This window comes from Alligator sinensis, unplaced genomic scaffold (genome assembly GCF_000455745.1).
Source record: "Alligator sinensis unplaced genomic scaffold, ASM45574v1 scaffold445_2, whole genome shotgun sequence".
In the NCBI taxonomy this organism is placed as follows: Eukaryota; Metazoa; Chordata; order Crocodylia; family Alligatoridae; genus Alligator; species Alligator sinensis.
The window spans coordinates 608,911-626,535 of NW_005842081.1; the positions used below are offsets into that span (position 1 = coordinate 608,911).

General features: G+C 41.3%; 1 protein-coding gene across 5 annotated transcripts in view; it reads right to left on the reverse strand.

Moving 5' to 3' along the window:
• FAM53A (family with sequence similarity 53 member A) overlaps positions 1 to 17,625 on the reverse strand; it is a 91,254-nt gene that overhangs the window by 42,223 nt on the left and 31,406 nt on the right. For 4 of the 5 annotated variants that reach the window (XM_025204441.1, XM_025204442.1, XM_025204440.1 and 1 more), the window contains one exon: positions 14,610 to 15,409. In XM_025204441.1, coding sequence (XP_025060226.1) covers positions 14,610 to 15,409 — 800 coding nt within the window. The remainder of the gene's footprint in view (positions 1 to 14,609; positions 15,410 to 17,625) is intronic. The other variant, XM_025204443.1, reaches the window with a different exon arrangement.

Sequence of the window (17,625 nt, forward strand, 5' to 3'; positions counted from 1 at the left end):
TCATTGTTGCACACAATAGGTGAAGATATTTTATTGAAAAAGTGTAGGAGATGAGCGCACTTTTTCAGGTTAACTTTAAGCACCTCTTACAGTGAGACAAAGCAAAAGACTGGGTTTTTGTAGACATCTTTTGGATTTATAAAAGCCAATTTAAATTGTATTTTTGCCTGTTTTACACACAAAAAAGATCAGCCTTTACTGGAGGGCTCCGGACAATTGGTGTCACATGTGAAGTCCTCTCACTAGTTCAAAAGAAGAGATTTTAAGTACTTCTGAGGAAATGGGCAGACACTGCTTGGACAGCCCTACAGCAAAGACTAACAAAACAGAAGACTTCATATCTAATATTCCCCCCGAAAAGACAATGCAGAAGAAAGGACATTTGAAGAACCCATCCATACCTTATGTATAAGCAAGCAAAAGCATCGGTAGAGTTACTTACTCACATTCCTTATTCGGCACTTCCAAACTTAAGTGTCTTTTAAACAAACTACCACAGGCTGAAAATTACACTTCAACAGAACTAGAGGATAAATTAGAGTAAAGGACCCAATGATCAAGAAATCTTTAAAATTGCTTTCAGATGCATCCCACAACTTGGTTTATAAAACCTGTGTAAATATTATCCCACAATTGCAGGAGAAAAACCTGATGATAAATTTACAGCATCACAACCAAAGTTAAATTTGAATGGATTTTATGGTGCAACTGAAAAGGCTTAGCAGATAGGTGGAAAGCAAAGGAAAACCCATCTCTGGAAACATTTAGAGCTTGAATGGAAAAACCAATAGAAAGAGAGACTACACACTGTGGGAAAGCTGTGTATTGACAGGCAAAGAGACTGGGTTATAAGTATATTTTCCCCTCAGCCTACTCTCCCTCCTTTCTGAGACTGTCAGGTTTATTATAACCATATACAAATACAAATATTTACATGCACACCGTACAGCAGCATATGAACGATGTAGTTGAACACAAACAAATACAAGACAACACAGGAAACAGAAATAGCCTTACAGCAGATGCACATTTCTCAACACAACGAGGGATTATAAAGTGGGATAGTTTTTTTAAAATCTCTTCCAGCACTGGACAGCAGACACCCGAACATCTGAACCATTGCTCCACCCTACACCATCATGTTTCTCTCCAGTCACCCAACTGATGCAGTAAAGGAAGCGTCTCCTATCCTACCTACCCCCTAACTTGCAAGGCCTCCTTTCTTCTGCAGTCAGCACTTGCCTTTATGTAGCCTTCCCAAACTCCAGAAAGCTACAGCTGACAGCCTATTGGGTTTTGTATAAATAAGTGTACAACACTGGTCTGTTTTCACTCTGCTTAAGCTTAGGAAACATATGAGCATTAGTGACTTCAAAGCTGAGGAAGACAACACTGAATTAATTTATACGAGACATTTATTCTCACAACCAGGTTTATGCGGGGCAGGGGGGTTAATGCTTAGATTTTGCAAACATCTAACCCTTGGGTCCCCTGGACTTCCAGGGGAAACTTCTTATATGCCAACAAGAGAAATCCTATTAGTGTATATTTACTATAACCGTTATGATCAAAATAAAGTTTGGTTTGCAGAGATGAAATCATGCAGCTAAACAGACTCAAAATGTTGAACTGCCTGGTTAGGCAATTTTTGCTACCTAACACTATCGACTAGAGAGGTAGTTGGCCATGTTGGTAAGAAGTTATGCAGAAGGTCAGGCAGCATGGCCCCTTGTAGATTAACTTGTTCAGAGAGACATGAGGTTTGGCAGGCTACAGCTTACTTCATCACTGTCCTACCTTCAGCTTAACTCAGTGACTTTCAACCATGTGGCTGTGGCACGGAGGTGCTGCCATATCCTGTAAGGGATGCCACGAGGTAGGAAGAGATAAATGAGGTGTGAGCAGATAAGTGCAGGCCCAGGACTGTCCCTGCCTGGCTAAGTCTGATCCCCCAAGTCCTCAGCCCCTCGACAAGGTGGGAACCCCTGTAATATATAAATCAGGTTTTGAAATCGAGTGCCACCCAACTGACAAACATAATAGGAAGGGCTCGAGTTCAATGAAACTGAGAACCACTGGCCTAACTACTGACTATATAACGGTGAACTGAATTAGATTATAGGCTGCTGGAAATTAAATTGGAGGACAGAATGTAATGTGTTGACTTAAAAACACTGTTAGGATACTCCCCCCACCATAGAAACTCCTTTATAAGAAACCAGTTAGCCTTAACCTCTTCTCTAGAAAAAACAGGTAAAAATATACAAGGTCTGACAGGAAGAATTTGGACCAAAACCTCAGTCTCAATCCTGGGCTCAATTTATTCATTGACAACAGCTTCTCGATCCCCAGTCTAACTTCAGTAGAACCCACTTGCAAAAAGCTATACCAGGTGGCAACTACCTTTATTCTCATTTTAAATATCAGGGGTCTAGGCCTAACCAAGAGTTTCATTAAAATATAAGCACAGTATAGCTCCAAGCACATTCCCTTCCTGCCCTCCCCACCCCCCACAATGTACTTAAGATTAATGATAACCTGTTTATATTGTTTAGTGCTTACATTGGTACTATACCTGCCACTGCTACATGATCCTTACCTTATACTGGCCACTATTCAGAAAACAGAGGTGCTCATGGTAAAAAGTGTCGGTGGGCAAGAAAGGGGGAAGGTGGAACAGTATATTCCACATAATGCCAAAAAGGTACTGAACAACCATCACGGATGCATAAGTTAGAGCAGGGGCAGGCAAACTATAGCCCGTCAGGTCCCACAGGGCCCCTAAAAAATTTAGAAAATTAATATTTATCTGCCTCTGACTCCTGCCATGCGACCCTTGACAGCTTGCCGAAACTCAGTAAGTGGCCCTCCACGCGAAATAACTGCCCACCCCTGAGTTATACATAATACAAGTGAATCCTCCGAGTGGAACAAATAACCAAGCAAATCTTTAAAACAATCTGACTCTGCTCCTACTCTTATAGGAGCTGAAAGAATTACGTGACCAACAACATGCATAAATTGAAGGTACTGAAACTTCTCCCAAAAGATAATATATTGAAAGAGTCTAGTATTGACCATTCCATACCTGGCTGTTTTCTGTACCATGGCTGTTGCCACCTAGCAATTTATTTTATGTGGGAAAAACCTTCATTGATTGCATTCCTAGTTTGGTAGGAGGCCAGAAAGGAAAAAAAAAGTTGTAAGTAGGGAGGTGGAATTAATTCACTATTCACAACCCTGCTAATATTTGCATTTAAAAAAATGCAAATGGCTGTGCAGCTCCAAGTGAACTTTATGAGCCAAAATTCAGACCACTATCACACCTGATCTTACAGCTTGAATCCTGGTGAGCAGAAAACTGCTATTAAATCCAGGAATCTTAAAACTAAGGGGCACATACTGAAACTGGCAGAAAACAGAGAAAGAACTCCTTTTTTAATGCAGTATATAGTTAAATCGGTGGAACACATTACTACAGTTGGTTGAAGAGGCAGATAGCATGGCCAAAAGGGACTCATTCAAGGAAAATAGATGCATTAATAATTATTAAACACAATGGTCAGGGATGTATCCTCTGCCATTTCTAAACAAATAGTGGTAGATGTCAGGGAACATAAATAGGGGATAGATCACTCGAGAAAATACCCTGTTCAATGGTTTCCCTCTAAAAGTGTCTACTTTTAGAGGGTAAACTCTAAAACCACTGTCAGACAGGATGCTGAACTAGATGAGCCATTAGTCTGACCCAGTATGGTACTTTTATTCTTATGCTCTAGTGCATCACGCAAGTGTTCTGGGAGGTCTCTTGGCATACCTAGTCAGCACTTTGGCTAAGGCAAGTAGAGCTAAACATGAGAAAAAGGGAACTAGCATTGTATTACCTATATGTATACATATTGTATAAATGCAGGGGTTCCCAAAGTTTTTATGCCGCTGTCCAGCAAACTGTGGCCCAGAAGTCACAGCCGACCGCAGCCGGAATTTCTGGCTGGGTAACAGGTAAGGATACCCCCACCCCCTGGGTGGACCAAACTCTGCGCTGCCACAGGCCCCATAAAAGGAGCCGCAGCCCCTCTGCCCGGCTCGGGGGGGGGGGCCGCGGTTTGCCGGTCCACGGCCACTTCCGGTCCAGCAGCCGACCGCACTGTGAACTGGCAGCCAACCCGTTGCGGCCCTGGGATTGAGAACCCCTGGTATAATGTATCATGACTACGTACAGATGTCATAAGACAATAAATACAAAATCTAAAAGTCTCAAGGACAGATTTGAGGGAATCCTCATTTTGGCCAAGTTAACTTAGGCCATGGGGCAAATGATCTGTCAGTTTCTTTGTGCTTTCTTCCTGTCACCATTCTGGTTTGGAAAGCCCTGCTTCCCAGTGACCCACCAAGCCTCTATGCCCACCTCAAAGGATTTTAATGTCACCTATGCTTAAGTCCAAAAGCTTCTGAAAGAATCAGGACTTTAAATGCACTCCTCCGCCCTCCAACAAGCATCGCTCCCTTCCATGATATGTAATATTTACGGGTGTATCTTAAATTTCAGTTTCAACTTCAATGCGACTCCAAAAGGGATCCATTCTCAGAATGGATTCTTGCTAGGAAGTCTCAGTGCAGTGCTAGGCTTTAAGCTTTCTTAAAGAAAAGACCATTAGATGCCAGGTAGGAAGGAGAGAAAACAAGGTGGTAAGGCTCAAAGGGGCCTCCTGGGCCAGCAGTGAAACACATTTTGAAGGGCTTTTGTTTTTAAGTTTCAAGACTTGAAAGCTATCCAGGCTCAAAGGCTATCGAATTGCCTAATTAAGAAGCGAAAAGAAAAAGAAAGAGTTTTACAAATGCAAGTCAACACTATTCCACTGAGATTTAAAGTGCCCACAAGTATGTCTCATCATGCGCCAATTCCAATGCTCATTTATTCTCAGAAAAAGTGAATGGCAACCCCACCAAAACAAATAAGGAGTCACCTGAGTTGGAACTGATGCTGGGAAATGCAGCATTCCACACCTGCTACAATTTAAAGCTACGGAGATTTGATACAAATAGCCTTTGTACTCTTATCTCAAAGATGACTGTTGTACTGTATGCATATAGGAGTGGCAAAAATGTTTGGGAATCTTAATGAGTGAAGCTTACTCCTAAGAACAAAGTCTTTAACCCAGGAGCTGAAGTTTTGTTTCGATTTTCAGAACTGGCAGTACTGTTCTGCCTTTCTAACCACCACTTCCAGTTGTCTTAACACTACATCCTGAACAAAATCTTCAGGTTATAAATCTGAACCCAAAAATATTCGAGTTTCAAAACTTTACTACAATTTAGGAGTTGACAAGAGAAACATGCGCCACTTTCAAAATCTTATGCATGCGTTTGCTGTAGCTCAGTTATTCTCAACCATGGAGCCACACAATGGCTGAATACATGTATTCAAATCATCCAGGACAACTCTCCCAGGTTTATTTTCCTGAAGAAAAACAAACAAAAAAAAAAAAAACCAAAAACCCACAGACCTGTATAGAAGTTCAGACAGAGAGAAGCAAAGAGCTTCAGTGCAGATGCTGGGCTGCCAAGAGTCCCTAGAGCATGCTGCCCAGAGAGCGTTGCAGGGTGGGGTGTTGTTTTGTTTTGTCTTTTTATTTCATATTTGGGTTTGGTTGTTTTTGTTTAAGTGAATGTAGGCAAGGATCATCATCATCATCAGGGAAGGTGGAGACACGTTGTGTGCTGTGCAGTGTCCTCCAGTCTTCCCCTGCCCCATGCTGTCCCCCAGCCTGTGTTCCCAGGAAGGGAGTACGCTTCCTGGCGTAGTGCAATGCAGGGGTGCTGGTCTAAGGATATAGGCAGACAAGGCTCTCTGGGTAAGTGTGATACTTATTAGACCAACTAAATAGGAAAATAAGTTGGAAAAATTGTTCTTTGCAAACTTTTGGGCACAAACACTTTTCTTTAGGCACAGGGAGACTGCTGGTGTTGTGCGCACTCTCCTAGGTGAAATAGAGGCTAAAGTCAATATGCAAAAATGCAGGTCTGAAAATGCAAGTGTGTGGCAGGGAAGATCAGAGGGGATGGGAGTTAACAGGTTTGAGACAGGTGGGGAGAAAGGGGAATGTTGACCTGGTTAATGCAGACAGGTTACCTGGGGTTATCGGATGGCAGGCAGGTTATAAATGCGCCATAAATCCAATGTCTATATTTAGTCCATGATTTTTTGTATCCAGTAGAGTTATGAAGTGAAACTCGTAGTCTCATCTGTGAAAGGCGTTTTGTAAATTCTTCACTCTCTCACTTCTAATCCTCAAAAAAGAGAGAGTGGTTTTCTTGTGAGAGATGTGCTCCCACAGGTAATTGGGTATTTTTGTCTTGGATAAGTTTTCAGCGTGTGTTCATTCTGGTGCGCGGTTGGTTTCTCCTATGCATTTTCCATCAGGGCATTCAGTGCACTGGATGAGATATATTACATTTCTGGAGATGCAAGTGTAAGATCCAGGAGTGGCGCTGGTTCTTTTTTGAGGTGTAGTTATCGTGGGACTGGTGTTGGCAGGTTTTATATTTCTTGTCCCAGCATGGTCTGGATCCATTTGGTGCGCTTTGGGCCATAGGAAGTTTGCTTCTAGTAGTGAAGTTGGTGAGGTTTGGTGCCTGTTTAAAGGCTAGGATTGGTGGTTCTGGAAAGATTTCTTTAAGAACTGGGTCATCTTCTAGCATGGGTTGCAACTGTTTGAGGGTTTTCCCCGTATAGGTTCCAAGGAAGGACGGCATGTCATAACTAGCAGTGTGCGATTCACGGGGATTTTCTTTTTGTACTGCAGTAATTCTTCGTAGGGTACCCAAGTGGCTCTTTCAAAAGTGCAATCTTTCTGGAGGGCTGTCCTTGTTGAGTGAAAGTTTGCGAGGTAAGCATTGAGGGTGCTCTCAGTGTAAAGTCAGTGGTATCAAAGGGCTTGGCTATATATTACAGCTTTCTTGGTGTGTTTATACAGAACCAGCAATCACCCTAGATGTGCATGTTGGTTTCCATTTCACCATTCTGGATGTTGATCCAAGGAAATGCTGGTGCTGAAGTAGTCAAGTAAGTCTGATGGAGGGATGATGATTAATCAGATCTGTGATGGAGATCAATCAGAGATCACAGGTTTTCAGTCTAAATGGTGATGTCATCTATACATCTTTGATATAGTGCAGGTTTGACGGTGCACTTCTTGAAAAAGTTCTTGGCATATTGTGGGGCCATGTTGGTGCCCATAGCTGTACTCAGTGTTTGCGCCTGAAAGCTTGTAAAGAATATTTTTTCCAACTACCGAGTTGTGATTTTTTTTTTTTTTTTATTAGACCATTTCCTCAAAGAACCTTGCCTGCAGTGTAATTCAGCCCCCACAAGTGCTTTAGTGCTGGGCTCATCTAGTCTGAAGCACTGGGATGATGGGGAGGGGAGGGGGTTGTGTTCCGTTTTGCTGGACCGGGACTGGGGCTCCCTGGCCCTATGGGAGAAGGAGAAGCAGCAGCAAAGCACCCTGGCTGCCTGTACAGAAGTTCTGGTCTTCCAAGAGAATGTCTTCACAGAGCCACTTCGCTTGGGTTACTCCCGAATTATTTTCCAACCTTAGAGTGGCCACTTTTACTCGGGAAGGAAAAAAGCCAAAAAAAAAAAAAACCACAACTAACTTCTGTACGCTAGTGGTTTCCCCTGATTGCAGGGACTCTCCCTGGAGAAACTGTCTGTCTGTCCAAGCCCAATATCAGCACTATTCAGTGCTCAAACACCTACAAGATGCTTCACAGAGACTTCAAACAGCAATCCATAGTATCAGAAACATTTCCAAGCCGTTGGTCTGAGTTGTTTGCAACAGAAGAATACTTCATTATTTTGCGGTAGTCAAAAAACAAGTGAAAACAGAGTTGGCATTTTCCTAAAGGTGCTTTCAATCTTAAGAGGTTAGGAACCTCTTCTGTGGCGTCAGCATTTTCTACTAAGAAGCATTTGATGTCACTATCAGATAACATGGCATATAAATCTAGATAAATACCTGAAACAGTGCTGCCAGTTTCACTGAAACTAGGTGTTTTGAACAAAATTAAAGAAATGAATACTCCACTGAGCCAGAGTTTAAGAAAATGTTGACTATAAATGCTTGGTAGGTACTTTGTTAACAAAAATCTCTCTGCAGGAAGTAATAGTCTATATGGTAATTTAAATGGTTTTTTATTCAAGTTGTATGCACTGGGAATATAGGTACTAATGTGGGTGTACTGTGGGGAAATGGTACCAATATACCTGATGATGGATTGAAGTGTAATATTAGTTCAAATGCAAAACATTTTGCGGGGCATTGTTAGCTGACTGATATAGCAAGTGGTGTATTTCACCTAAAGCAGAACTTTCCAAAGACTAAGAAAACAGTTTAGTTCGCTTTTGTTATTTTCTTCTTAAATAAATAGTTTTCAAAATGTGGACTAACATTTTTGGATCACATTTAACATACATGAAGTTTCAAAAATAGATATATACCTAAACACTGACCTATGCATAAAGATTAAAAAAAAAAAAAAGAAAAAAAAAGTGCACACATTGTCCCTATGGTCATCAAGGATATTGTCAGTATGGTTGAAGAATGAAACATTAAATAGTCTCTGCTTTACATGAAGCGCAGCATTTAAGAAAAACTTGGTATCACCTTGGCTTTGTGAGCATGAAAGCTATACACGGCAGTGCAAAACAGCTTCTATCGTTGCTATTTTTTTTTTTTTTTTTTTAATTATTTATTACCTTCTATGCCCCTCAGAGGGTATTGAGTAGGGATAACCGGTAGAGCTCAGGAACCCTGCAGAACAGACGTGCCCCACTCCGCTTTCACTAGCCTCATGTTCTTGAAAGAGTTGGGAATTATTTTAGAATTGTGCTTTATCTGCTTCAGCAAAATGATGAGCAGAATAAAGTATTTCTGAACACTACCTGAGAGAGCTACAACTACCTGTACATCCAAGATTGCTTTAAAATCTATTCATTAAAAAGATCAGTAAATTATTTTAAGTTTGCACACCATTTTACAGAAGCTAGGCATGCTCCCTTGAAAGGAAAGCAAGATAAGATGCAGGGGAACAGTTCTTCAAATAAAAGAGAGGTAGAAAGGAAGGTTCCCAACATCTAGTTTTGTAGGATTTGTGAAGAGTAGAGATAGGCAAGGGGCACCTACTGGACAGGAGGAAACTATTCTGCTAAGTGCAAAGGATGGCCTTTGCAAACAGGGCAAAATAGTGCTGGGAGAAACTATGTAAGCAGGAGCAGGAGGGATTATAAATAAGCATATGGGGTATTTAGAGCTTAATTAAAACAGAGATGAAGAGGATGAGATGCTCAAATTATACTCAAATCAGTGGTGATATAATCCTAGCTTCTTAGAATTACTGTTGTTTTGAATTTAGAGAAAAATCTATTTAAAGAGAGACCGTTAACTTCACAGGGTTAACATTGTGTCTTACCTAAGCATGGTGCAAAAGATTGGACTAGGAGAAAATACTTTCTATACTCAACATAGTTTCAAGGAACTTTTTTGTCTCCCCCAAGGCTTTGTTCCAATGTGTCTAGAATATTTGTGTATTTGAACGTATGCAATTATTCTATACTATATACAACACTCATTTAAACATTTAGTAGATCAGTACTTGATTACATAAAAACTGAACCACTGGCTGGGAAACATTAAGTTGAGGAAAAACAAACAAACACACACACACACACAGGCAGGTGCTCTCAGCCTTCGGTGTGGAAACTGCTCTCACAACATTATAGAACTGTATAAGAAACTGCTCCAAAATTTTTGATCAAGACCAAGACTGTCCATTTTGACATAAACCTTACATGGCTTGGCTACAGTATTATTAAAGTAAACCAAGAATGCCAAAAGGGGGTTTTCTACAACTCAAGAAAGCTAATAAACTTGAGTTAGCCTGATGAATACATTTGTTGTGTTTACAAAAATCAGTGTAAGTTATTGCCGTCACTGGCCTGCCATAGACCTCTGCCAAGAATTAGCATATTTTGTGCCCTAAATGAAGAGCTTAAAATGACTAAGTAATCAAAAGTCATTTAGAGTAACTTCACCTACAAAATATGCACTAAAGCTTAAAACACTTGATTTCACAGTCCATTTATATTTTGGAAAATGCCAAACCATGTATTACTAAGTGTACAGCTTTAATGAAGGCAAAGGATGCTGCACCTACTGAGGCAGCATCCAAGCCAGACTATTGCAATAAATGAAGGCACAAAAGAGAGCCAGTCCTCGGATCCCAATCCTCAGATGAGCTCTGTGGAGACACAGAAGGCTACAATATGGTACTCACTGCCAGATTAGGATCTATAGCCTTACCTCAAATAAAAATCCTCTTTTGCATAGTTTCTAACAAGTTTATTTTTTGCAATAACCATTTTGAAAAATAATTTCAGTTGAAATACAGACAGCAGCAGTACAAGAGTTTCATACAACAAAATACATTAGGCAGTCATTATTTAACCCCAGGATTAAATTGTAGCGTGATGTATTAAATTGGCATTACAATCAGTAAGATTTTCTGGAAAAAGAAAACTCCAGATTCATTTGGTACAAAAAGCTAACTGACTCAAAATGACTGCTGCTTTAGTATTTTTTTTTAATGTGTTTACTTAAGTAAAGTTACACACATCTTCTAAATGAACTAAAGATTTACACTTTGTGCCCTTTAGCTAACACACCTTAGTGCCTGCAAAGCAGGGGTAGGCAATTATTTGGGACTGAGGGCCACATAAGTTTTAATGAGCTGTTGCAGGCTGGGTCAGCACCACCTCTGCAACAACTCACCAAAACTCCCTATGGAGGGTGGGGCTGTCATCCCATTGTAAAGTGTTTTCAATATCAAAAGGTCTTTCAGCCAAAAAATGTATAGCAGAGCCTCTAGCACAGGGAGGCAACCCCTGGCATGCCTGCCAGAGCATGGCATGCAAAGCCATTTTCCTTGGCACATCACAGCTGGCCTGGGCTCCAGGCTACATGGCAGGCAAAAGCTGTCCAGAGCCTTGGGCTAGCTGCAGGCAGGAGGCTGTAAAGAGCTGCACCGGGCTCTGCAGCCCTGGCACTGGCTCCGTGGTGGTGGCACACTTGGGGGCAAACAGTGGGGAAAAAGGCCAGGATTGTGCTGCCCTAGATCCTTTCCTGACCATATGCCCAGAGGCGCATGTGCAGATGCCACTACCCACAGTGTCTGGCTGGGGCTGCAAAGCCTAGCTCAGCTGTTTGCAGCCTCCTGGATGCCTGACACAGCTGGCCCAGGCTCTAGGCACCTGCAGCAGGCAGGCTGCAGACAGCTGCGCCAGGCTCCAGAACAACTCTGGCTCTGTGGCAGCAGTGGGTGCATGCGCATCTCATGGGATGTGGGTCTAGAGACACTGCAACCCCAGCCCCTTTCCCACCATCCACCCAGAGGCATGTGCAGCCACTGCCAGCAATGAGGATCGGGCCCTTCACAGCTCGCCCACTTCTGGGGCAAGCCAAGTCACGGCATGGGTGGAGGCTGGGGTGTTCTTGGCACTCCAGCAAAAAACAAACAAACAAACAAACCCCAAAAAGTTACTGACCCCTATTCTAGCACAGCAGTCCCACAGATTTGAAAGAAATGGGGAATCTAAATACCTCAAAAAGGTACGCTACAGAAAGCGATCCAGCACCAGAACTATAACTAGGCTGAAGAATACAAAGTAGCGAGAACTGAACAACTACGACTATAATGTTTGCCAGTCTATTTAAAATACTGCAGGAAACAAATTAAATCCATTTTAAACTTCAAATCTAGCCCAGATCATAGCAATAAAATGTATACAAATTTCAATAAAATGAGAACTTAAAAAAAATTTTAAAATTGGTAGTTGAAAAGCAATTATACGAATATTTCTGCACCCACCCCATCCAGCTTTAGCCGAGATTAGCCTTAATAGAAGGCAATATTTGGTCACTCAACTAGCAAACTCAAGTATTTCCAAATCAATACAAAATGTCAAAGGTGCCTAGCTCATGCTCTAAGCCAGGGTACGAAACTCAGCCTGGCCCCATCTGTGGGCCTGATCAGGCCATGCTGAAGCCAGAGCATACTGTGATGTATCCATCAAAGTGATGCATGCAATGCACACCCTGAGCTAGCTCCGTCATGTGCATGGGAAGTTCAGCCCTGCATGCCACATTCAGCATGTGCCAGCCCCACCTTGGGGCTTGGTTTGCATGTGGTTCATGAGGCCAGGACAGGCCATGTACTGCATAAAGCACCCCACTGGTCCACCTCTGCATGCTAGCTCAAGGGCTGGTCCAGACCAACCAGGCCAGCTCCGTGTGCCAGATCCAAGGGCCAAATCACAGGGCTCCACAGATCAAATCTGGCCTGCCGGCCACTTGTTTCACATCCCTCCTGTAGGTAACCAATATATTTAGTTGCTTTAACACATACACCCCTCCACTTTCTTTACTTGCTGCTAACTCAATGTATTAGGCATTCAACACATTTCAGTAGTTCAACAAGGCATGCCAACTGATTGATTATCTAACTTGTAGTTTTATCAAAGGAGTGTGATTGCCAAGAATCTATGCTGCTTGATAAGTGGAAATTAAGTATGAGACTGCTATTAGGTTTATTGCTTACAAGGTTTCTCTCTGTGGGGTTTGTATTACAAGTAAGATATTCAAAAAAAGAAAAAAGAAAAAAGACTAATTATTTTGTAAGTCTCACTTTGAGTTACCTACCTCAGGGGACCTCAAAAGGCCCAATTTTCTGAAAGTGTCAATCACCTAGCCCTTGAAAAGTGACTGAAGTTCAGACCCAAGAACTAAAGATTGCCAAAAAAAAAAAAAACCCAAAAAAATCCCTTTAACACTTTAATCCATGCATTTATATTGCTCTCTGCAACACAAACAAATGAAAATCTAAGATAAACTCTTAAAAACTTTTAAATTGTGGCTTTAAAAAAAGCCACAATTTGTTACCCTTATAAAACAAGCAATTAATTGTAAGTTTATTACTTATTGCAAGGGTCTGGTTATTCTGGGGGAAGCTAGTATATGGAGAAAAAAACTGGACATTTTCAAGAGAGGAGTGGGGGTGTGTGCATGCATGCAAGTGATACATGCGCCTCCGTACCTACTGACCCTTTAAAAAGTGATAAAAAAGCTGTTTTTGTTGGGGGGTTTTTTTTGGTTGTCCCCCCCCCCCCCCCCATATAGCGATACTGGCCTCCACTAGCGTGATCAGACCTTTGTACCTATAGCTAGACCTTTTATATATATCAGACCTTTTTATTTATTTATATCATTTTAATTATAGTATTATTTTTTATTTATATAAAATATTTCACATATGCGTACACACGTGTACGTAAAAATAAGGACTTCCAAGACATCTACGAGTTGCAGCCCATCCCCAGCCTCTTAGACTTCTCCAGCTGTATATCTAAAAGTCACCAATAAATGGGTGCCATGAGTTGGCCAAAAATATCCCCAAGCCATCTGTATTCACCTTATTTGAGAAATTAAGTACACCAGTCCTAATGCACATCATTTCTCAGCTTATCTATCCTTACCACTATCTCCAGTTGTCCCCTCCTCATTATGCTACCAATGTCGGCTTTAATTAGGTGGACCAAATGCATGAGCCTTCTAAACCCAGTAACAAGTAAGTTACAGAAGTTATTATTACAGACTGTGGTGTGAAGGTAAGCCAGGGATACCCTCAGGTGCAGCACTGCCTATAGGACTGAAGTGATAGGACTCAATATTATTTCCATCAATGCTGAGAAGTAAACTTCTATTTTTTGCTTCAGCAGAAATTGGTTCACTTTAATCAACTTTCTAAAATTAGGGACACTGCCTACCCTTGCATAAAGGGCACTTTTTCACTAGCCTACAAAAAGGACACAAACCTATTTTACTCAGAAGAAAAGAAAAAAAATCTCACTCTCAACCAAGTGAGGAAACAGATTTTTGATCAACTGATTTAAAAACATACATTTTTCTAGTAACCCAGGACACCATTTGGAGCTGCTATATAAAGAGTACATCTATTTCCATTACTGTCTGTCATCAGTTCCCTTAGTTACATTCATGTATAAGTTTTGTTAATGCACATGTACTTGTGCAGATGCAACAGGCCAAAAATATATAGTTTGGCTCACTCCAAATTACAAAATGATGAAAGCCATATGTGGAGGTTTAAGCCGAAGGAGACATTTCCATCGAAGTAGAATATTGTACTATATACACATTACCCTACCTCGTGGGAACAAGCTTATTTGATTGAAAGTTTTTTTGGCTTCCTAAAGTTCACCTAGCATTTAAAAAAAACAACACCTTCCGTTCCAACATTTGGAAGCAGTTTTATGCAGCTTTCTATACTGGACATCAGAGCACCATTTCAGGCATGAAAGTGTCAGGTACGTGAAGCACAGTTGTACCTTCTGGAATGATAGAAGTCAGCATTAACAGCGACTAATATGGCTTGAACACCCACAAAAACAAAGCTTGTTTTAGCTGTCTCTTCTAGGAATAGCTTTTACGTAATAAATGTTTTCCCATGCCCTGCTGAAGAAAATAAAATCTCACCCGTGTCATTTTAAAAAAGTCTAACGACGGGCGATTCCACCGTACATCCTCCTCTCGTCTGCGCTTTAGCCGGCTTTTCTTTTCATTCAGGACACAAGGCTGGGAGCGACATCTCAGCAAGCCCTGACGCCGGCTGAGCTCGGGTGTGGAGGTGGGAGTGCTGTTTGCCGAAGGCAAGAGGTTTCCCGTCTCGGTGATGTGCTCCTGTGAGAGCGAGAGGCGACGCCTTGGGTTAAAGTCGCAAGGCCCTCCCGAATTCCAACGGGTACTTGAACTTGTGCTTCCCTCGCTACTGTCCACAAAGCCACTGCTCGCGGAGGAAGGTCTGGGAACTGGCGACGTGTTGAAGCTGGTGATAGTGAAGACATTATTTAATGACAGTACATTTTGTGGCAGGCTGATACTTGTGCTTCTCTGTAAAGTTGCACTCCCATGACTATTGCAGCGCTGCAAAGTGGCACTACCACCACTGTTGCACCGTCTCTTTGATACAGGAGTCCAGACCTTTGAACTGCCAGGCTTCCACGGTGACCGACAGCGGGCCAACTCATCTGGCTCAGAGAGTGACCTGCAGTGGCGCTTGGTTGGTGGTGCCAATGGCTGCCCCGAGTTCTCATTAAGGTTTAATTCACTTATCCAGCCTGACACCATTGATGTGCTGGAAGATTCCTGCTGCCATTGTAGACCCACATTAGTAGTTGTAGTACTAAATGGACACACTGGGAAAGGGTAAGCTGAATGCTTGGTCACTTCAGCTCGGATTGGACAACCCCCATTTAAAGCTTTCCAAGGACTTTCTTCTGAAAGAGAAAAAAAGGCATAAGGGAGAGGGGTGGGAAGAGGAGTTAGATCAAAGTAATTGATGTAATCAATTAAAAAACACCCCAAAAACACAAATTTAAAATGCCGGGCATTAATTGTGAAGATGAGTTTTTCCTAGAATTCTAAGAGCAGGCTTAAAAAGGGTATGCCACCTTAGAGATTGTCAAGTAAAAAATTGAAAAGCATCTGTATCCAAATAGCCAGGCCATGCAATCTCATAGGATTTTTCTTTTTTTGCATGTTAGAAGCAACAAACAATTTCACTTACAACATTATCATCTCCCAGCATAGCATTTGCCATCTTGAACAAGAAAAACCTTAATATTAAAACACTTATATTAATAAAGCAAGAGGGGCCACTTTCATCTGAGGCTCCAGAGCTTACAAGCTCAGACCAGGAGCACTGGATCACCATAAATACTGTAAAAAAATTGGTAGTCTTTTTTTTTTTTTTTTTTTAAATTCACAACAGCTCAGTGTAATATTTCCTTTAACCATAATATCCAAAGACCTGTCATCCATCATTAACAATATTATTTCCTATATGCATGAAACCAAAAAGTTTACGTTTTGTGAAGGAAACACATACAGCATCCCCACATTACAAAACCTAAACTTTAAGGGTGCCCGTAGACATGCAAGGAGGCTGCTCCAACACACTGTAATTACAGCACATTGGAACAGACCCAATTAGAGTCTGCTGAAGCATGCTAATTAGCATGCTCCAGCTGGCCTCCATGTCTCCTGTATCAGCATCCCCGTGCTTCAAAATGGTGGCAGGGGCACTTTAAAGCTCGTTTGAGCTTTAGATAAAGTGCCTCCGCCACCATTTTTAAGCATGGGGACACTGATGCTTAAGACACTGCAGGTGCTTTAATTAGAGCAGGCCTCAGAGCAGCTCCAATTAAAGTATGCCCCCCACCACCACACTCCTAGAACGCGTGTCCAGAACACACGTAAAACGCCTTAAGTGATGAGTGCTCGTTCTTTTATAGTGCAAAATAAGCTTTATTTTTAAAAGAGTAGGGAGATGCTTATTTTAGCAAATGTTAGTTAAGATTGTTTTTCTGAGAACATTTTGTCCCTCCCACTCACATCTACTACATAAAAAACCCCTTTGAAAGCCCTAAATTAAAGGCCAACATTCCCCTTATTTTACACTTTAAGAACCTCATACAAATTTTACTGTGAATACAGGCATAGCCCATAATGTACAACTTCTTATCTCAAGTGGCAATGCCGAGTTGAAGAAAAAAAAAAAAAAAAAAGTCTACCAGCCAAGCTTCACACTCTTTTGTGTAGCTTTTCTTTGAGAACATTTTGCACATTTTACAGCTGTTCCCCTACATTATACAGTGAAGTGTAAGAGGAACTACAACAGAGGCCCAGGATTTGCAAATTGAAAAGCAGATCTTTGTCCTGGTGGCTAGTTAACAGCTCTTCATGCTTGGTTAGAAAATTTGCTAATTTAAACCAATTATCCAAGTAAATTTCACTATTCCTCGGGACAGAGTAATGGAGAAAAATACATATTTTTTCCTCTCCTTTCTCCATTGTGTGTGTGCATGTATGCATGCAAAAAAAGAAAAAAAATCATTAGGTAAGCAGAAATAGGCAGCACTTACTCTAGTTAAGTGGAGGGAAAATGTTAAAGGTTCACTCTATTTTGAATGTTTCCTTCTGCAAGCAGTTAAATATAATCTAAAAAAAATTGTTTGTTTTTTTGTTTGTTTTTGGTTTTTTTTGTTTGTTTGTTTTGTTTGTTTTTTTTTTTTTAATTCCAGAGAAGACTCCAAGAGTTGCAAACCAAACAGCTTCAAGATGAATCTGCTCCCTAGCCAGGAGGGTCTTCCAGTAATTGTCCTGTTTATTCAGATCTTATTTAAAAATAATGCAACTAAAAAGCAGAATGTGCTGACAGCTGGCCGATGCAAATATGTGTTTTATTAGAATTCCTTTGTGCTTCATTCTCTCAGATGGGTACAACCACACATTGTGCTGAGTCTTAATACGACTGTAAGCTCTTCAAGGCAGGGACCATCTTTAATTCAGCGAGCAAAACACTTAACACAATGGGGTACCATCCTGCCTAGAGCTTTTAGACAATACTGTAATTCCAGTTTTTTTAGCATTTACTAGCCTGATTTTAGTGGTTGAAGCTGCTTTAAAAAGGGGTCTTAAGAGAAAAATTACT